Source organism: Anabrus simplex, chromosome 1 (genome assembly GCF_040414725.1).
Source record: "Anabrus simplex isolate iqAnaSimp1 chromosome 1, ASM4041472v1, whole genome shotgun sequence".
NCBI lineage: Eukaryota > Metazoa > Arthropoda > Insecta > Orthoptera > Tettigoniidae > Anabrus > Anabrus simplex.
Window position 1 is genome coordinate 638,774,709 of NC_090265.1, and position 22,704 is coordinate 638,797,412.

Genomic DNA, 22,704 nt, shown 5'->3' on the forward strand with positions numbered 1-22,704 from the left:
CTAGGGCTGAAAGGGTATAATGACATGTTTTTAGACATGAAGTTCAGTACTGCTCACAGAAAGCCGCCCACCGCGAATGTCCGTTCATTTCTTCCAGAAAGTTATCTTCACTCACTGATGTTTCGTTTTTTGCACACAAGACTTACATATAAGTCTTGCACCTCAACAGGCACACACACACATGTTGCCAAGGGTGGAATTTTTTGGGGTTTCTTTTGTGATGCTTGCCATAAAAGGTATGCCAGAACATTACAAGCAAACTTTACGTTTCTTACAATAGGGAGAAAGAAGTAATCCTTCATCGTCCCCATCCTCCTCCACCTCCTCCGCCCCCACAGCATCCTTTACTGCCACCATTCCCGGTGCCTGCATGTCCACCTCCTCCGTAGCCACCACTGGCTCCGTTGCTTGAACTCCAGCCTCCTCCGCCGCCGCCACCGCCACCGCCACCGCCGCCACTGCTTCCATGTCCGCCACTCGAACCACCTCCTCCGTCTCCTTTACTTCCACCACCTCCACTCCAACCACCTCCACTCCAACCACCTCCTCCAGATCCTCCTTTACCACCTCCTCCACTCCAACCACCTCCTACTGATCCTCCTCCACCACCTCCTCGACTCCAACCAGCTCCTACTGATCCTCCTCCACCACCTCCTCCAGATCCTCCTCCACCACCTCCTCCACTCCACCCACCACTTCTACCACCCCCAATCCAACCACCTCCTCCACCACCTCCACGTCCCCCTGAACCACCTCCACTCCACCCACCACCTCCACCCCTTGTACTTCCACCGCCCGCACTCCAACCACCCCCTCCGCCTCCTTTACTTCCACCACCCCCACTCCAACCACCTCCTCCGCCTCCTTTACTTCCACCTCCTCCGCCTCCTTTACTTCCACCCCCTCCATTTCCTCCACTCCAACCACCTCCATTTCCTCCTCTACTTCCACCACCTCCACTCCAACCACCTCCTCCATTTCCTCCTCTACTTCCACCACCTCCACTCCAACCACCTCCTCCATTTCCTCCTCTACTTCCACCACCTCCACTCCAACCACCTCCATTTCCTCCTCCACCACCTCCACTCCAACCACCTCCTCCATTTCCCCCTCCACTTCCTTTCCTTCCACTTCGACTCAACCCACTACCTCCACCTCCTTTACTTCCACCACCCCCACTCCAACCACCTCCCCCACCACCTCCACTTCCCCCTCCTCCACCTCCACTCCAACCACCTCCTCCGCCTCCATTTCCTACGCCTCCATTTCCTCCACTCCATCCACCACCTCCATTTCCTCCTCCTCCACCACCTCCACTCCAACCACCTCCATTTCCTCCTCCTCCAACGCCTCCACTCCAGCCACCTCCTCCGCCTCCTATACTTCCACCGCCTCCACTCCAGCCACCTCCTCCGCCTCCTATACTTCCACCACCTCCACTCCAACCACCTCCTCCGCCTCCTATACTTCCACCACCTCCACTCCAACCACCTCCTCCGCCTCCTTTACTTCCACCACCTCCACTCCAACCATCTCCTCCACCTCCTTTACTTCCACCACCTCCACTCCAACCACCTCCTCCGCCTCCTTTACTTCCACCACCTCCACTCCAACCCCCTCCTCCGCCTCCTTTACTTCCACCATCTCCACTCCAACCACCTCCTCCATTTCCTCCACCACCACCTTTACCTCCACCTCCGCCACCTTTCCCTCCGAATAGACCTCCCAAACTCCCAAACAGATCTCCAAATCCTCCTCCCCCACCTCCTTTTCCTCCTCCTCCCCCACCTCCTTTTCCTCCTCCACCGCCGAGGCTTCCAAACAGGCTGCTGATATCAAATCCGGTACCTGTAGACTCTTGCCACATAGTTGTTAGTAGCAGCAACATGGTGATTATCTGAAACACAAAAAATAATGCTTATCATTCATTTATCATGAGAAAACATAACGTGTTCAAAGAAATGTGAGTAAATGTAAGGAACTATTCCAATACTGAAAATGTAACTTTTTCCATCGGAATTTTTGGCAATAACTGAAGAAACGCGAGGGGGGACTCTATCTCCTGGCCTTTATGTCCGTTTTCTTTTTTTTTAACATACCTGCCAAATTTACACAACCAAAATAAAAAATCCGGAGATTTTGATATGAATCTCAGGAGAAATCGGGAGATATAATAGGTAAAAACTGCTTATTCTACATGTCTTGCGCAATACAGGAGTACTGTGGTATATATTATAACACTTATTATGTCTGTTGCTATACGAGGCTACAAGGCTAAAAAATACACATCTCTATTCCCTCACAGGAAGTATGTGTGTGAGATGATCGGTCTCTGACAAGCCTTCCGAAAATAGTGCGTGCTCATGCTCCACACGTGTGAATCAGTCATGCATGCACTTAGATGCCATTACTTAGCAAATGCATAGATTAATATATTGCTTCATGCGCCCGCGCGATTATGCGAAGCGCAATGATATTTTTATATCAAGTAATAAATTAAAATTCGCCAGGATTGTCTCCAAATGGCTCCTAAAATCTCTAGAAAAGTCACTAATCACTATTTTCTAAATTGTCACTAAATTACTAAAATAGACTCCAAATCTAGCGACTAGTCTCTAGAATCGACTCGTATTAATAAACACCGATACTTAATTTAAAAGTGGCCAATGAGCGAAGGACTTCTAGACACTGGCATACAAAGCTGAAATGGCGAGATTTGAAAACAAATGTTTGAGTTCACCAAAAAATAAGCTAAAATCGGGAGGCGGAAAAACTGTCGAAAATCAGCAGTCTCCCTCCTAAAACGGGAAAGTTGGCAGGTATGTCTTTATCTGGCTTTTCATACTTATGAATAATTCATTCAGCTGACCAACACTAACGTTTTTACCCACAACACTATCCCATGTATTTTTTTTCCTTGCAATACCTTAGGTACTCTAGATTTTCAAGAACAACAATATGTTTTGGTAATAATTTAACTTAGTATTTGCTTGTTTCTATAATTTTAATCGTAATATTCACCTTCACTGAACGACATGCTGCAGTTGTGAATGTGCATGTTGTGTGTTATCCCAGCCACGTATACTAAAATCACTAAACTGTGGTACTTCTCAAGTACCCGCTGTGCTGAATCAGATGACGTGGGACAGAGGAGAGAGAGTTGGGGGGGGGGGGGGGGAGTGCTGTTGACAGATCGCAACACTATTTCCTTCAAGGTGAAACGAAGATGTATCTTACTTTGTTTTCCGGGTAGTGAGGATACAACTACAGTAGACTTGGTGTGAACTAATTTTGAGGTGAGTAAAGCAATAAACAGAAGCTAACTCTAGGTACTAGATACTACTAGGTAGATTCTACCTTTTTATTCACTTCACTCATTAGGAAGAATTGTTCAGCATTCTGTCAGTTCATATATTGCTTCATTGCACAAGACTTCGATAATCGAATCACGAGATCACCGGTTGCACGTGAGCAGATAATTATGTTTACATCTAATTATGTATACTTAATTAATGGACTGTTTCTGTGGGACAAAATTCCGGCACATCGGTGTCTCCGAAAACTACGAAAATGTAGCATTAGCAGTATTTCAAAGTTCTCGGAATGAAACCATAATTTATTTTCAACGAATGCAAATGTTAAAAATAAATTAAACTCTTTAGGCCTCTTCAGTCGTGAAATTGATAGCGTTTCGCCCCAGTGTAGCAGTGGATTCATCAGTTGGTATTTGAAGGTGCTCAAATACGTCAGCCTCGACTGGTGAGCCCACTGTGGGGCGAAACACTGGCAATTTCACGCCTGATAAGGCCTAAAGAGTTTAAAAAGCATTATTAGTATTATTTACTAGCATAATGTGCTCGTTCTTCGCACGGGAATTGGTAATAGATTTCACGATTCCTTCATGAATTTATGCTAAGTTACATGCCTGTATTCAAACGTTTAATACGGCATGTTAAAATGATATTCTTCTACGAAAGCACGTGGCAGTAACGTGAAGTACGATAAAGCTCAACAAAGTGGAGACAGAATGGGGTAGATCACAGAGTTTATTAAACGATACAGTTTTTGGTCCGAAGTTGTGCGTTACTCTCCCTACTTCTGGGTTCCATATTGCTGTTAATCTGTAACCGAGAGTGGCGCTGTGGCTGAAGACTCACGAAACCAATTGTTGACGATAACCTCTCTTATTGTTGCCATTGATGCTTTCACGGCGCGTACTTATAGACATGATCCTGTATAGGCTTTTGGGCTTATGCCGTGTCCAGAAAATAAGGTGAAATTCTTTAAATCAGAAGAAATCTCGACTGTCCACGAGAAAGGGTTCTTAAACAATGACTCTTTAAATTTAGACGTTATAATAGAAGTGGAAATGGTACGTTCATTCGCCACCAGATGGCTCTTATTATCTGTTCAATGGAAAAGATTAAAATACCTCTCTAGTTAAACCCTTTAACCCACCTTGAAATGACATGAGAGCCTCTAAAACAGTCGTAAATGATATCTCCCTCCTTATCCATCCATCGAAAAGGTGCACATGAGAGAAAAAGTTTTTAGAAATTGTTTTCCATTAAGGCTGATAGTTTCCCATTAAAGTTGGTCATGTATATTTTGTGTGAGAGTAAAATCACGATTTCGACTTCCTGTAAACCCTTAACCAATCCGGGATCTGGAAACAATGTTGGCCCTAAAACCTACCCAAGGACAGATGGACTCTAAATAAAAAGTTTGGTAGAAATATGTCCAGTAGTTTCCCCAGGTATAAGAACTAAAAAAATGGACAAACGGACAAATCGACAGACACCAAAGATTTTTAAAAATATGCAGATGGTAATTTTTACACCTGAAACGGATAACTGAACGAAAATGAAGCCAAAATAGGCAATGTACAGACACACGGTCGTTACAATTTCATTTATATAGAAGATATCAATAAAATGAGTCGAATATCCCATCACTAGTACACAGAGCTGTAGATAGACTGGTATAATCTGCTACGCCGTACCGGCGTAGATAAAATACATGTTTGTCGTACCCAGTGGCGGCGATTGGGGATGAAAAGTGGGGGGGGGGGGGCAAAAAGTATAGACAACAAAGAGTATCCGGATTTGTGGGATATAGCAGACGGGGGTGGGCGTGGGAATTATATACATCAAATCTGAAGAAACAGGCAACAAAATAGTATTTTTTTTATGCTCTGAGCGAATTTCGACAGAGGGGTAAAGGGCGAGAGTTAACCAATTTAAGTATGGTAATAATAGTTTTTAAAGATTTTGATCCAATACTACACAATAAAACTTTCACCAAAGGAATAATATTACGCATTTATTACAATTAAATAGAAGTACGGTACGGTGTGATTATACAATTGAAACCGGTAATTTAGTAATTGACTACACACTAAACAATAACAGACACTGAAGAGACTGCGAGATTGACGAATGCGCGCGGCAAGCGGATGAATCATACCTCAGTTTCCATGACCTTGGCAATAAATAAATAATTAAATGAATAAATATACACACACCCCTGCTACCCTACCTCACAGCATGTGCAAAGTTTCCACTACTTTGCTGTAGGTAAGGGTTATACTGCCCGAAGGCAGGTCCGAGCCTCCGCAGAGGTGTTCCTAAGCCGGAGTTTACGTGCGGTAGGGTGGCCAGTTCCTTTCCGCTCCTCTATTCCCTTACCACCCACCAACAGCGCGTGGCAACCCATCCAACTCTTGACCACGCCCAATGTTGATTAACTTCGGAGAGCTCACGGGATCCGGTGTTTCAACACGGCTACGGCCGTTGGCACTACTTTGGTGAAGCTCTATACAAATTGGTTAGCCGAGACGAACTGCATTCTGTGCGTATTTCCTGTAATAATTTTGTTAATAATTAGATAAAGTAAAGGAAAGAATTAGCTGATAAGACAACAGAGCTTGTAGCCTACAAACTGCTTTTCTAATTAATTCCTAGTTTCAGCCGGCAAAAAAAGCGAATACGTAAACTCGTGTCCTCATCTCGAGGTGGTGCAGTTCTTTTCAGACACACCCCTCATGGAGGTGAGCTGCATGGACCATTTCAACCACATACCAGCCCTCCTGCCATTCTTAATTTTCTGGCATATCATGAATCGAACACGGGCCCCAAAGGACGACAGCTAATAACACTAACCGTTACGCTACGGAGGCGGGCAATAATGCGAATAAAAATATGTTCTCCAAAAAAAAAGTGGGGGGCAGCTGCCGCCCCCCCCCCTCGCCTAACTTAATCGCCGCTACTGGTCGTACCGGCGATGAAAATTATAGAATTGAATATATATATTGTTTTAAGTTCAGAATGAAGCCATGCTTTCCATTGTTGACTCAGTGTAACTTTGAGGTTTTCCAATCTGTCGAACATTAATGGTAACACCTATAACACAACCGTAAAAAACAAAAAAAAACAAAAAACCACACTGTTAAACAAAGAATGACATGTTTCGTTCTGAAAGAACATCATCAGATTCTATCAAGTTACTCATTTTTTATGATGAAAAAGGTTCAGAAAAGTGAACCCCACGGCACTTAACGCCCTTGAAAGGGCTTTGGCCTGCCCAGCGACCGCTGCTCAGCCCGAAGACCTGCCGTTATTCTGGGCTTTCGAGACCGAGGCCGCCATCTCACCGTTAGATAGCTGCTCAATTCTAATCACGTAGGCTGAGTGGACTCGAACCAGCCCTCAGGTCGAGAGAAAAATCACTGACCTGGCCGGGAATCGAACCCGGGACCTCCGGGCGAGAGGCAGGCACGCTACCCCTACACCACGGGGCCGGCTTAGAAAAGTGAAACAACTGTGTTTATTTAAATCTGTTTGTACCCTTTAATGATTGAAAGTTAGAATTGCTCCTCTCTCTACACATAAATGTTGGACGTTGGAACATGACTTAGTCCTTCATTAGAGAAACGTTCTTGAGGAAAACGCAGCTGCTACTTCGGTCAAGCGGCTTGTGAGAGGTCCCGTCGAAATGCCGCTACTATGTTACGCGATAGTTTAAACATTAGCTTAGTTGAGGACCTACCGTAACAAAACTCGCCTCATCTTCTAAATAAGACAGGTGTAAAATTCATAAAAACACAACCCAAAACCCAATGCAGAGTATATTGAAATCTCAACAAGCAGCTACGGTAATACATATTCTGTAATTGAAACAAAGAATCCACAACCGCCGCTCTCAGATGCACAAAATAATGAAAATGAAAATCCACAGCCTGTTTCCAGTCATTCGACCGGGTCAGGAATGGAATGAACGAAGCCCCCATCTAGCGGCGAGGATACGAAATGTGCCGGCTGCCGAACCCTGTCGCACTCCTCTGACGCAATGATTAATGAATTATTAATGAAATGAAATATTGGAGTGTGTTGTCGGAATGAAAGATGACAGGGAAAACCGGAGTATCCGGAGAAAAACCATCATGTCGATAAAAGTCGCAAAACACAAATCAGATGGTTCATCGAAGTTAAACAGGATTTCTGAGATGCCGAGGTGTCGGAATTTTGTCATAAATCTACCGACACGAAGATTAAGGAGTTTAGATGTTCCAGAAGAAAGAGAAGCAGAAGTGGCGGTGGTGGCGATTGTTTTAGGTAGGCTATTTGTTTTACGTCGCACCGAAACAGATAGGTCTTACGGCGACGATAGGATAGGAAAGGCCTGGTGATTGTTTTAAGAGGAAGTACAACTAGGCAACCATCCTCTATATAACACAAATCAGTGAGGAAAAATGGAAGGGATCCGACACATCGAAAATGAAGGTATCGGCCAAAGAAAAACAAGGGCCACGAAGGGCGTGAAAATGGAAGACTCCCTAGCGCTCGCAGCCTAATAGCGTCGGGGTCGGAAAAGAACAAGAGTTGACCAAGGAAGTTCGGATAGGAATATGAAAGTGAAGAGCCTGGCACAAATAAGTGGAATCGATGCCAGGACTCGGCTAAGGGCCCCGTGGTCGCCAATCTACGGTTCTAAGTTAAGAGCCCATGGGGCTCCTTTTAGTCGCCTCTTACGACAGGCAGGGGATACCGTGGGTGTTATTCTACCGCCCCCACCCACAGAGGGAAGAAGCAAAGGTCGGGCGGAGGAGAAGAGGTGGGAACATAGTGAAAGAGTGAAGAAATAACGGAAAGACAGGAAGAAAATCATTTACTTCACGATCGAATAAATGAGGAGGAGTATAGTGTGTGTGGCCTCCTGGTGCAGGTCTTTAAAGTTGACGTCCTGTAGGCGACCTACGCGTTTGTGAGTATAGGGACCCAATACAAGATGAATTATAATGATGAAGCCATTACAAGTACCCAGTCCCCAAGTCAGAGGAATTAACCAGTGAAAGTTAAAATCCCCGACTCGTCGGGGAATCGAACGGGAGATCCATTGTACCAAAGGCCGGCATGCTAATCGTTCAGCCATGGAGCCGGACCTCTTCGCAGTGTTGTATTCTCACGAAGCTCACACTACAGACACGCTAACCGTACAATAATTTGCTTATCTTTTGCTTTCAAAATCTTCCCACGCTCGAAATGAGCCTTTTCTTCTGAGAAAGGCTGTCTAGCACTGCCTGGTTTGTTTCTTGTTTGTTTTTGTTTTTTTTCTTTGTAAGAACTAATCTGGTATGATAAGTGGTTCTATAATAAGCTTAAACGTCTATTGGTATCAACAGCTTCTTATCTTCATTTGTTTGTCTGGTGAAGATCGGAATTCAGCAACGGCTGAACAGACCACCCGCAGGCAAACAGATAAACAAAACCTTGACATTCAAGCTTGAGTAAGAGTTACTGTCCTGTGATTCGATATGAGGCTACCAGCTTGAAATTCACGACAATCGCTACCCACTGTCTCCGGCCCCCTTCCCTTAGGCGATGACTCCTGGAATAATTATAGGAAATTCCGCAGGACAATCCCCTTCGCCCACTAGCACCGCTTTCTTACATTATTGCTCTGAGTTAGTGTTTGTGTGGTCACAGTTACGCTTGATACGGAAGCGTCAACAGACAGTCGTCTACGGTTAATTTGAGCATTTTGACTCTGGGGGCAGGGATTACCGGGGATCAAGGGTCCTCCCTCTTGAGAACAATAATTTGCTACCTATTCTCCCGTGTTCAAGTATATCAGTAATGGGAATTAGCATTTAGCTTTATAGTAGGTATACTGTTGTACTGTCTCAAATAAAGCTTTACTTCCAACGCCAGTTTTCGCCGGATTGTTTCCTTGACAACTCTGCTGCTCTAAATCCACGTTTCTCTGCTACCTCCATGCAGTGGTTGAACAATATTGAGTAAAAAACTCTTCAGTTCTAAAAAGATCGTAAAATTTCAAGTGTACTGTTCTTCACTGACTTTACAACTTCGTAGCTCAGACTGCTGGACTAGGGTCTTTGATGATGATGATGATGATGAGTCACATTGCGTTAGAACTCTTCTGAGTAATAGTAAATCACAACCGGCGGCCCCGGATTCGATTCCCGGCCGGGTCAGGGGTTTTTAATTGTAAATGATTAATATCCCTGGCCTGGGGACTGGGTGTTTGTGTCGTCATTAACGTTCCTTTCCTCACATTCAATACTCTACACTTCCGCAATTACACTTACACGCAGGTTCCTATCATAAGGTGAAAGTAGTGGCGAAAGATCTGCAGAGGTCGACGCCACGAACAAATATCATTTTAAAAATAAAACTTAAAACATAGTAAATCAAATAAAACTTGAAATCCTCCATGCTTTTTAACAAACCATTGGCTTGTCTACCGCTGACAGGGTCAATCTGTGAAATTTCCTGTAGAGCGAACAGAATAGCTTCAAAGTTATCTTCTTCTTAATCTGTTTATCGTCCAGGGTTGGCTTTTCCCTCGGACTTAGCGAGGGATCCCACCTCTACCGCCTCAAGGGCAGTGTCCTGGAGCTTCAGACATCGGGTCGGGGGATACAACTGGGGAGAATGACCAGTAACTCGCCCAGGCGACCTCACCTGCTATACTGAACAGGGGCCTTGGTGGGGGATGGGAAGATTGGAAGGGATAGACAAGGAAGAGGGAAGAAAGCGGCCGTGGCCTTAAGTTAGGTACCATCCCGGCATTTGCCTGGAGGAGAAGTGGGAAACCACGGAAAACCACTTCCAGGATGGCTGAGGTGGGAATCGAACCCACCTATACTCAGTTGACCTCCCGAGGCTGAGTGGACCCCGTTCCAGCCCTCGTACCATTTTTCAAATTTCGTGGCAGAGCCGGGAATCGAACCCGGACCTCCGGGGGTGGCAGCTAATCACGCTAACCACTACACCACAGAGGCGGCTTCAAAGTTATCTAACAGATACTATTTATTTATTTATTTATTTATTTATTTATTTATTTATTTATTTATTTATTTATTTATTTATTTATTTATTTATTTATTTATTTATTTATTTATTTATTTATTTATTTATTCATCTGTCTGAGGGGGAAAACCGATCCTGGGGGGTAAACAGACTCAGCGAGGGATCGCGCCTCAAGAACAGTGTCATGGAGCGTGAGACTTTAGGCCGGGGATAAAACTGGGAAGGAGGACCAGTACCTCACCCAGGCGGCCTCACCTTCTTTGCTGTACAGGGGCCTTGTGGGAGGGGGGGGGGAGATTGGAAGGGACAGGCAAGGAAGAGGAAAAGAAGTGGCCGTGGCATTAAGGTGGGTAACATCGGGGCATTTGCCTGGAGGAGACGTAGAAAACCACGGAAAACCACTTCGAGGATGGCTGAGGTGGGAATCGAACCCATCTGTACTCAGTTGACCTTCCGAGGCTGAGTGGACCCCGTTCCTGCCCTTGTATCACTTTTCCAATTTCGTGGTAGAGCTGGGAATCGAACCCAGGCTTCCGGGGGTGGCAGCTAATCACGCTAACCACTACTTCACAGAGGCGGACATTATTTATTTACAACTACAATCAATAGTGTTAGTCAAGTCTGAAAAAACGTTTCTATATATAGATCAATTTTGACATAAAGTGTAGTAATGAACGTTAACGTAAACTGGCACATATTAATCCTAAGACAATAAATACAGTAAAGGGTTTGCATACTGGTTAGCTATTAAAAGTATTGAAGAATACAGGAAAACGGAACATCCACCAAATATACATAGCTACAGGAGATGTACGAAACAAACACCTAAACATCTGATCATCGAGACAGTCGCGTAGAGACGCAGCCCACAGTCCGTGGTGTTCGGCGGCCATCCGTCAGCATTTTTCGGGACTTTTTAGCGACATTACAATTGAACTGAGGGAGGAAGGTAAAACTGAACATTAATAAAAATATTTCTATCAACATTATATACTATAAAATTTTGCAACGATCATTCTCTTTCATTGAGCTAAATTAAGCAGAGTAACGGGAAACGTACTTGTAAAATATATATTCCTAAATGTGTAATATTATGATAATTGGGTTTCTTTCAAGATATTGGTGTGGCAACTGCCACTCCCGAATTACGCCTATGCCCACTATATACCAAGAATTTGCATACAGCGTTAAAAAAAAAAAAGACCAAAGAAGACGGGACTGTAGCGTAGTGCTGTTTAAAAGAGAAATTGACACGTTGCCGAAGATCAATTAAAAACCAACGTGATGAAGTGCTGTGTTGAAGCGAGTACCAATGTGGACCTCCGATTGATGCTCATTCAAACAGGCGAAGAAGAGAGCACGCGACGAGGACACGCCAATTTCTAAAATATACTCCGAAGAAATGGGTTATCTTTACAACACGGGTTATGATTTTATGATTTTATAATTTATGAAGAGGAATTTATATCGCCACAGGGCCAAATAGCAAGGTAATCAACGAGAACCGGAATCATCTGAGGAAGTTGTTCCGGAAATGGGAATGCTTACCATGTGTAATGGAATTAGTCTTCTTTTGAAAGAGCCGGACTGAATGGCTCAGACGGTTAAGGCGCTGGCCTTCTAACCCCAACTTGGCAGGTTCGATCCTGGCTCAGTCCGGTGGTATTTGAAGGTGCTCAAATACGACTGCCCCGTGTCGGTAGATTTACTGGCACGTAAAAGAACTCCTGCGGGACTATATTCCGGCACCTCGGCGTCTCCGAAGACCTTAAAAAGTAGTTAGTGGGACGTAAAGCAAATAACATTATTATTATTCTTTTGAAAGACAACACAGGCGGGCGACTGATGAATATGGGATAAATGTAACTGCATTTCTTAAACTGCTATTTTTCACTGCTTTGATATTGATAATCATAGAAAATCCTGCTTCGTAGGAATGTGTGTTCGGAAAATGCCACAAAACCACTAGAGCCCGTTTAGGCAAATACCAAAAATATTCTTGAATTGATATCCAGAATTCATCCCAATCATCTGCTTTTTTAAATTTCATGTTCGTGTTATTTTCAAGCTCTGCTATTTTTTTACATTTTTTTACAACTTGCTTTATGCCGCACCGACACAGATAGGTTTTATGGCGACGATGGGAAGGAAATGGCCGTGGCCTTAATTACGGTACAGCTCCAGCATTTGCCTGGTGTGAAACTGGGAAACCATGGAAATCATCTTCAGGGCTGCCGACAGTGGAGTTCGAACCCACTGTCTCCCGATTGCGAGCTCACAGTTGCGCGCTCCTCATTGCACGGCTAACTCTCTCGGTCCACAGAGAATAATTCGCTTTATAATGCCGTGACTTATTAAAAAATCGGTGAATACTCAGGGTATGAAGTCGCGTATAGAACACTCACAACCAGCACACGCCATGACAACTTTCAAATTCGTGGTGTTCTTACGTTTAACTTACCGAATTTTGAGATTGGCGGTTCTCTTACTTTTACCGAATATGACAGCCCTGTACTTGCAGACGATGCGAGCTCTATTGGAGACAATACGAAACTTGGCCGGCGAATAGGAACACGACACGAACCTTAACCGACCAATAAAAACACAGCACATGGTAGCATTCAGCTGATTTACAGTCTCGGTTTTAATTCTTCTTTGTAAGTAAGAGGACTTCTAGGAGCGGTATAGTGGGTACCTGGCAAGCATATAGGAAGAATCTCTCCTTTCTACTAGCCTACTTAAGGTATTGTTGCACATTATTTTTATATTATTTTTCTCATCCCTAAAGCCTAGTCAACATCGAAATTACCGCTGCAATAGAGCCATCCCTCTCCTAGATATTATGAGAGCCATCCGGTCTCTAAGACCAGTAAATTCAATATTTGAAAATAATGTATCTGTTTGTGTATTATGTAGGCTATGTAAGGTGGTTAAGACGTGCTTGGTTCACCCGGAAGGACGTGGGTTCGATTCCCCGTCAGGCAGTCGAAAAACAAAGCATCAGGTTAATTCCTGCGGGCAAAGGCGGCCGGGCGGTAAAGCTAACCACTTCACCCCAAGTGCCGAGGCTACGGATAGTGGAAGCCTTTACCTTCCAGCCCTCCAAGGGCCTTCATAGCCTGTACGGAAATGTCTTTACTTGCATGTAGCTTTTAAATGAAAATATAATTACACAGAATATACCACAGACACTTTCTTTAAAAAAATATTATTCGTAACAGTATTAAGCTTTAAAAAAAATTACAGTAATAGATGTCCCTCATACATAAATATTTCTTACTTTTAATTATCACGCCGAAAATGACAAACTTTGCAAGTGCAGCTCCTGTACAGAGAGCTTTGTAACCTGTTGATATTTAAAATGTAATCAAATGTCGGACACAATTAGATAAAAGCTCACTCGCGAAGTGTGGCAAAGACAAATACTGGAAAGGCGTTCAGATTTAAGTTTGTAGAGAACATGTACAGTATGTCAGAACATTTAATTCATGATGCAGCAGGCTTTCACAATTTTCTGAGAATGTCCCTAGTCCCTACATGACTTTCATTTCGTCTTGCGGATAGTAATTGGTACTGAAATTGCAAGAAATTGATACAAATTATCGGAAAGCCATCTCCATTAATGCCAGGCTAGGTATAACTTCAAGATTTCTGGCAGGTGGTGTGACTCGTACACTTCACTTTTGTACTTGTCTAGAGCACTGATGCCAAAGCTTACCCGCTGTAAGCGCAGTCCCCAGGTGCGTGACATTAGGGCCTACAGGGCCTGCAATGCAGGCGGGCCCAGGCCGTTAAGGGGCCCCGTAGACTCTTCACAAATACATAAAAACCTACACCTGTTTTCCAGTAAATGATGGAATGAATGAAGCCCCCTTCTTGTGGCGATGATAGGAACGGTGCCGGCTGCCGAAGCCTGTCGCACTCCTCTGGGGCAATGATTAATGACGGACAGGTGAAATGAAATGATAGTGGAGAGTGTTGCTGGAATGAAAGATGACAGGGAAAACCGGAGTACTCGGAGAAAACCTGTCCCGCCTCCACTTTATCCAGCACAAATCTCACCGGGATTTGAACCACGGAACCCAGCGGTGAGAGGCCGACGCGCTGCCGTCTGAGCCACGGAGACTTTCGCAAATATATATACGGTATATGAAATAATATATAATAATCCTGGTGGTGTTTAATTTATGACTTGATAAATTAGGTGAGTCAAGTAAACACTACCCCCTGTGGGTGGGGGACGCAGACGAAGAATATCCCCTGTCTGTCGTAAGAGGCGACTAAAAGGGGCGACGAAGGGATTATTATATTAGAACCATGAAACTACTTGAAATTAGTACCACCACGCGGGGAACACCATGGGTCGCTTTTCCTTGCGCGTAGTACCACTATGTTAGGTACGAAATAGGTTTGTGATTAGTAGCAAACGAGAGCGCGACGGCTTTTACAGTACATGTGATTAGTAGCACTATATGAGCGACACCATGGGATGACGTCACCCATGGCTCTGGCTTGCCTATGATTAGTACCCACTATATGAGGAACACCACGGGATAGTACGAGTCCCTGCGGTTAGTACACTTAGGTGAGGAACACCATAGGTTTGCGTTGCCTGTCAATGGCGCCGCAATATGCGAAACACAGTAGGTCTGTAATTCATGTGCAAATTTCATTACCTGTGAGTAGTATCATAATGTGTGGAATACCGCGAGTCTACGCTACTCTTGATTAGTACCGCAACATGACAAATACCATGGTTCTACTTTTCTAACGATAAGAACCATTGTGAGGGGCCGATGACTTGGATTTTGGACTGCTTTCGACTACAAGCATCACCGATTCAGTATTTTGCTATAGAAGCAATAATACTATTGTTTTACGCCAGCTTCTGTGCATATGAGGCACTGTGGGTCGGTTCCACTGACCGTTTCAAATTCATATCCATCCATCCATCCATCCATCCATCCATCCATCCATCCATCCATCCATCCATCCATCCATCCATCCATCCATCCATTCTTCGTCCTCACGTTTTGAATTGTGGTCAGTGGAGGATTTTGGGTTTTTAATTTGTTATTTCATTTAGTCTCATTTCGTACCATTAGGGGCCGATGACCTACATGTTAGGCCCCTTCAAACAACAAGCATCAATCAATCAATCAATCAATCAATCAATCAATCAATCAATCAATCAATCAATCAATCAATCAATCAATCGAGTAAACACTAGCATTGCGCTTTGCGTAAACGCATGGGTGCGTGATGCAGTACCTATATTAATCTATGCATTTCCTAAGTAATGGCATTTGAGTGCATGACTCTTACATGCGGAGCATGAGTTCATGTTATTTTCGGAAGGCTTATCAGAGACTGATCATCCCACGCGCATAGCCTGGTACTTTGTCACCGATATATCAGATACCCTGACACAGAAGTATCTGTGACAAAATATCGTTGAAGTTGTGTGGGTACTTGATCATGTTCACAGGACTATGTTATCTGCTGTAGCTCAAGGTCTACATCCGTTTTTCATTTACCTGCGGCGATATTAAATGTGTTAAATAATAGGCCTACATTTTATCATACCGGTAGTGCATTTATGAGCACAGTAGAGAGAATATATATCTAGCAACTCTGTATGTCAACAGCTAGCTCATGTTTCATAGACAGCGCGAATCGAACAGGTTAGTCCTCGGCTCGCAAATGAAGCACGTTCGAAAACATCATATTATTTCGAGAAGTACTTCTCCGATTTTCAAAATACTCATAGTGCTTTATTTGTAATGTTTATAGATTTAAGGCCATGTGTACCAAATGATGCGGTGCTTGTTAAGAAAGCTAAGTTAGTAACATGATCTCAGAAAATAGTAACACTTCAAATAGTTCTGCAAGTCCGATTATAGCCTTTGGTACCATTACTGAAAGTGAAAACAAAATGTGAATATGTTTAACCGTTCAAGAGTTATTTGAGGTGGACAGCATTGCTGAATAAACCTGTATATGGGAAGAATCATCGTACTAAATGCATTACTTCCAGTCATTTTATGTTTAAACCTACATTAAGTACTGTAAATAATTGGTAACCCGGAGACAAGACACGGGTAATCATAAACCGTGTGTTAATTTATTGCGCATCATGTTAACAATTATTTTCCCTGTACATTATTAAAACTTCAAATTATAAATGTGAATATTTTTCCCACTTCTAATGTCCTGAATCTTCCGAAAAATACTACCCGACATTATCATCTCCAATGTCCAATACTGACCGCCCGCGACCAAAGAGCGAGCGTGATAATCCTATGCTCGTGCTTCCTGTGACTGAATCACAGATAAAAGTCACAGATAGTTTTGTATCACAGATACGCTGGTCACAGATATTCTGAAATACCACTTACGCTCATCTCTACACGCACACACGTCCTGTAAGCCTGTCAGGGAATAGACTGGTAATTTTAATTTATTTTCCCTGTGATGTTATTGATGAGTTGGATGTTCCGACCAGGACGGCATCAAGTCTAAGCTCGCATGCAATTTTAAGACCCATTAAATATTTTTCTTTGAAATTTTTGAATAATCCCTTTGTTTACATAAATTCACAATACACTGCATTACTTCTTCCTGCTATGATTTAATTTTAGTTATAGGTTTGCTTGGTAGGCCATTACCCTTCGGGGCTGTTACGCCATGGAGTTTGGTTTTATTCATAGGTTTCACACTTTATTTGAGGGAGCCCGAATTTTAATTTTTGCAGAGGGGCCCGTATTACATTCGTTACGCCCCTGCAATGTCCGTGCTAGAAATACAGTACCTATGCACGAGGGCGCAAGTCTCTTCGCCTCAGTCGACTTGTACTTCCCCACGTTGCTGACAGGGCTGCGTTTGCCTAGTGGTGAACGACTCCAGTTACCTGCTTTGGTCTACAAGTAATGATTGAAACATACAGCTGCATAGACTGTGGCTATAAGGATTGACACAGTAATTTGTTAGTGTGTGTTGATATTTGTGTACTGTTGCATCGTCCGGCTCCATGGCTAAATGGTTAGCGTGCTGGCCTTTGGTCACAGGGATCCCGGGTTTGATTCCCGACAGGGTCGGGAATTTTAACCTTAACTGGTTAATTTCGCTGGCACGTGGGCTGGGTGTATATGTCGTCTTCATCATCATTTCATCCTCATTACGACGCGCAGGTCGCCTGCGGGAGTCAAATCAAAAGACCTGCATCTGGCGAGCCGAACTTGTCCTCGGACACTCCCGGCGCTAAAAGCCATACGCCATTTCATTTCATTACTGTTGCAGCAACATGGTTGCTTGAAGAGATACTACTTGTATCATAGCCTATTGTATTTTGTTTAAATTTATACAATAAAAACAAGGCGTTTTGCTACGGAAGCGATGTAGTAGTGGCACAGTGTTCGGTATGATTCTGCTTCATAATTGTTCACAGAAGCGCTAAGCATGTTAAGCCCTTAAAATGTAAATGCCTATTAGGTTGTACTTTATTGCTTATGGCAACCTTTAAAGTAATTATTTATTTGTCTGGTACACGGTGATTACATTGTTGAACACATTTCATAATGGACGTCCTTATATGAAGGAATATAATTTTGCATGCATTGTACATGTATTGAACGTGTAATGTACACCCCTCCAGGATTGAGCTATCTGATAACGTCCTGGGGTAGCACTCGTAACAGCTGTTTCTCGAGCACGCAGAACTGTCAGTCACCTCGTGATCTTGACATGCCTGATCTAGAGTATCAAACGAAACAATTCCAGTTATAGTGCCTGAAGTGTGTAAAGCATTTGAATGCTCCAACTGCGTCTTTGCGCATGCGCGAATCCAGATGTTAGCGAAGACACGAAAAGTTAATGAAAATTTTCATTCACTAAAGTTATAGATATTTTATAACTATTATTATTATTATTATTATTATTATTATTATTATTATTATTATTATTATTATTATTATTATTATCTACATGGTGTGACTCACGCTATAAAGCCTGCTATTCTGATGAACCGTATCTTACACAGTTCAACATAATATATTACACATACCTTATTACAAACACTCTAATACAAACCTTTACACATATTAAAAGGGACGAAAAAAGAAACGTTTATAAAATAAACCAAATTAAAGAAAATTGTCCGAATACATCAGAAAATGCAAATTTAGTATGACAAGCGGAATGAAATAACAAAACAGGAAACAGAACTCAACTTGATCCGTCCAAATACCGCTGCCAACATTTCTTTTTGTTTATAAACATGGCCGAAAAGTTTGCGATCACCTGTTTTGTCTATTAACAGTAAAAAAATGTTCAAGAGCATGGTTAACCGTGTTTATTAACAAACGTAGCGAAAGCGTCTCCGTGTGGATGCATCGTAAGTGTGCCTACCGGGTACGGAAGCGCCATCAAACATATTATTATTATTATTATTATTATTATTATTATTATTATTATTATTATTAACCTCTTAGCAGTAGCGGCGACTGGCAATTGAAATTGTGGGGTGGGGCCAAAAAAGTGCAGACAACTGAAAGTACCCGGGTTTATGGGATATAGCTGTCAGAGAGAGAGAGAGAGAGAGAGAGAGAGAGAGAGAGAGAGAGAGTGTGCTCCAAAACTGAAAAAATTGATGTTTTGATGCTCTCTGAGCGAATTTACACAGAAAGGTAGACGGTGACAGTTTACAAACTTAAGTGCAGTAATAAAATATTTTTGTGAGATTTTGATTCAATACTATACAATAAAACTCTCACCAAAGGAACAATATTAAACATGTATTGCAATTAAATAGAAGTACGGTGCGATTACACAGTTAAAATTCATTTAGTATTTGACTACACACTAACAAACTGACACTAAAGAGACTGTCAGACTGACGAATGCGCGCGGCAAGCGGGTGAATCACACCTGTGTCCATGTCCTTGGCAAAAAATTATACCCTTCTGCTACCCTTCCTCACCGTACATGCAAGAGTCTCCAATACTTGCTGTAAAGAAATGGCGTGCGGCTTTTAGCGCCGGGAGTGGCCTAGGACAAGTTCGCCTCGCCAGATGCAGGCCTGTAGGCGACCTGCGCGTCGTGCGAGGATGAAATGACGATGAAGACAACACATACACCCAGCCCCCGTGCCAGCGAAAGTAATCAATTATGGTTAAAATTCCCGACCCTGCCGGGAATCGAATCCGGGATCACTGTGACCAAAGGCTGGCACGCTAACCATTTAGCCAGGGAGCCGGGCAATACTTGCTGTGGCGTTATACAAATCGGTTAGCCGCGACAAACGACATTTTATGCTTATTACCGTTATTAATTTTGTTAATAATTAAAGAAAATAAGGAAAGAATTAGCTGATAAGACAACAAGGCTTGTATAAATTGATTTTTTTAATAATTCCTGTAATTGAATATTGAATTTTCACGACCGCATTGTAATCGAAACAGACTTTCAACGTATTAGGTCGCGTTACATACATGTAGTACGTTTAAAGTCTGTTTCGAATTCCTGTAATTCCTAGTTTCAGCTGGCTAAAATGGAATACAAATATGTTTTCTCCCCTTATCGCCGCTACTGCCTATTCGTACATATAACTCCAGCTCTATTATAATTAATCAAGAAATGTTTAATCGCGCAGGACGTCATCCTCTTCAACATGTACACCCTACTGACATTATACATCAAGGATTTGACAAGCTGTGTAGCCTACCTGTAATGTAGCCATGGTGGAGCAGGAGCACACTGATCACTTAAGACATGGTTGGCCCACGTTTTATACTGCGGATGATGCAAATACTACATAAATACCAGAAAAGACATGGCTGTTCTTCATTTGTAACGGTTTCTGAATGAAGCCAATGACTGGATTATGTCGCTAAGTGCTTACTTCAGCTGTCACAGAGATTCGCCACATCCTGTCGTAACACTCATCTATGATCTTTACTCTCACCTTTGAAGGAAATTTAACGTTAAATGTACAGTCATTTCATAATGTTACCGTGAATTCTATTACTAATCAATTTCACCGCGAAATGATTTGGTTATCTCGGCTCGTGTGTACCCCTCTAAAACACATACATTGTTAATGGAAGTATCTTTATCTCTTGTGCATAAAAAGACAATTATCGTTATTAATTGAGCGACACACACCAGCTCCTTGTTTATGTACACCAATTTTATATTTAAAGCGTTCCTTGCTGAAACGCACATTGCCTCACTTGGCTATGAATATTGAAGAAGTGAGGAATAACACAGTCTGCGACTTCGCCTCCGTATGTTCAGGAATTGCTTTTAGAACTTTTGGATATTCGTATCATTTATTTTATTTTGATGTGCTGTGAAATCTTTGTTTTGAATGTTTGCGGAACGAGTTGGCCGTGCGATTGGTTACGTGCCAGAAGCGACCGTGCCGGATGTAACCACGCCAAAATCGTGCCTCTAACGACCGAGTGAATTAAGCATCGTGCCGCATACGACCAGTCAGTCAGTCGCCACTGATCTGCATTTAGGGCAGTCGCCCAAATGGCAGATTCCCTGTCTGTTGTTTACCTAGTATTTTCTTAAATAATTTCAGACAATTTGGAAATTTATCGAACATTTTGTCAAGAAGCTTCAGTGTGTATGTATGTATGTTGGGTATTCAGCCCGAAGGCTGGTTGGATCCTCAACAGGTTCACCATTAGCTGTCATAGATGGCCTAGGTGTCACTGAGCAGGCGTACTAGGGAAATGAGAAGTGAGGTAGTTTCCCGTTGCTTTCCTCACCGAGCCAGAAGTTGCTATTGCACATCAGTCTGCCAAACCCACTGAAATGCCTGCACCAACCGACCCTATGGGCGACATTTTCACACCATTCATAGCAGGGACTGGCTGCATAAGGAATGGCATTACTAGCGTCACTCATACCTCAGCCACTTTCATATTGTCAAAGCCAAGGAAGAGACAGAGACAGGTCAATGAAAGTAACAATTTTATTCTAGCCCATACCAGAAGACATAGCGCACTGTAAACACTACATCTTGCCAGCAAAGAATTGGAAATTTCGAGACCCGCGCTACTAGGATCAAACAGGGAGTACGGCAAGGATGCGTATTATCTCCCCTGCTGTTTAATCTGTATTCTGAGCAGATCTTCCGAGCTGCTCTTCAAGAAGCGCAAGATAGAGTAAAAGTTAACGGTAGGCTGATCAACAATCTGAGATACGCAGATGACACTGCCATCTTGGCTGACAGCACTTAAGGTCTTCAGCGTCTGGTAGATAGAATTGTAGCAGAAGGGGATGAATTTGGTCTCAAAATTAACACCGACAAGACCAAGGTGATGGCCATTTACAAAACACGAAGCACTCACATTCGTATGACCATTTATGCGGAACCAGTTGAACAAGTGCTGGATTACTGAGGACTTAGACTCGGATTTAGAGATGCGTGTACGAATAGAAATGGCTCGCACTTGCTTTCTGAAAATGAGGAATCTACTGTGTGACAGAAGCCTCAGCTTGGAGACACGTCACAACTTCGTCAGATGCCGTGCATATTCAGTTCTTCTGTACGGTGCTGAAACATGGACTCCGAAATGTAACACCGTTAACAGAATAAATGCGGTCGAGATGTGGGTGTTCCGAAGGATGTTACGGATCTCGTGGACTCACCACGTCTCCAATGTACCGTACTCAAACGCATGATGAGGGAACGAATGTTGATGTGTACAGTCAAGAAAAGAAAGTCTACCCTGGCCATACTATGAGGAATGGAAAATACAACCTACTCTGCAGGGTAAAATTGATGGACGCAGGGTTCGCGGTCGAAGGAAATGCTCTTGGCTGAGAAACTTACGGGACTGGACAGGACTAGACGAGACTCTAATAGACTGATGAGGACAGCCGAACATCGTACAGACTTCGCTGTGATCGTGGCCAACTATCAGTAATGGAGAAAGCACTACAAGAAGAAGAAGAAGAAGAAGAAGAAGAAGAAGAAGAATATAATATTTCCCTTGTTAAATTATTCCAATCCGTAACTCTTCTTCCTATAAACGAATAATTGTCCCAATTTGAATCCCAACTTCGTCTTCATATTATGATCTTTCCTACTTGTAAAAATCCCACTCGTTTCGTCTACTAATGTCTATTCCACACAACCTCTCTACTGACAGCTCGGAACATACCGCTTAGTCGAGCAGCTCGTATCGTCTCCTTTAGGTCTGAGCTTAACTGTGCATACTACAGACGTGAAAAATACGGCAACCGAGCTCGATAGCTGCAGTCGCTTAAGTGCGGCCAGTATCCAGTATTCGGGAGATAGTAGGTTCGAACCCCACTGCCGGCGGCCCTGAAAATGGTTTTCCGTGGTTTCCCATTTTCA

The 22,704-nt window shown here is 43.1% G+C and overlaps 1 protein-coding gene across 1 annotated transcript; it reads left to right on the forward strand.

Moving 5' to 3' along the window:
* Nucleotides 1-1,252: 1,252 nt before the first annotated feature.
* LOC137502394 (uncharacterized) lies at nt 1,253-21,509 on the forward strand (the record flags this gene model as incomplete). Its single annotated transcript, XM_068229466.1, has 3 exons — nt 1,253-1,582; nt 10,213-10,265; nt 21,470-21,509. Coding segments are annotated over 3 exons (423 nt in total), but the record flags the coding sequence as incomplete, so codon positions are not given.
* Nucleotides 21,510-22,704: the final 1,195 nt, after the last annotated feature.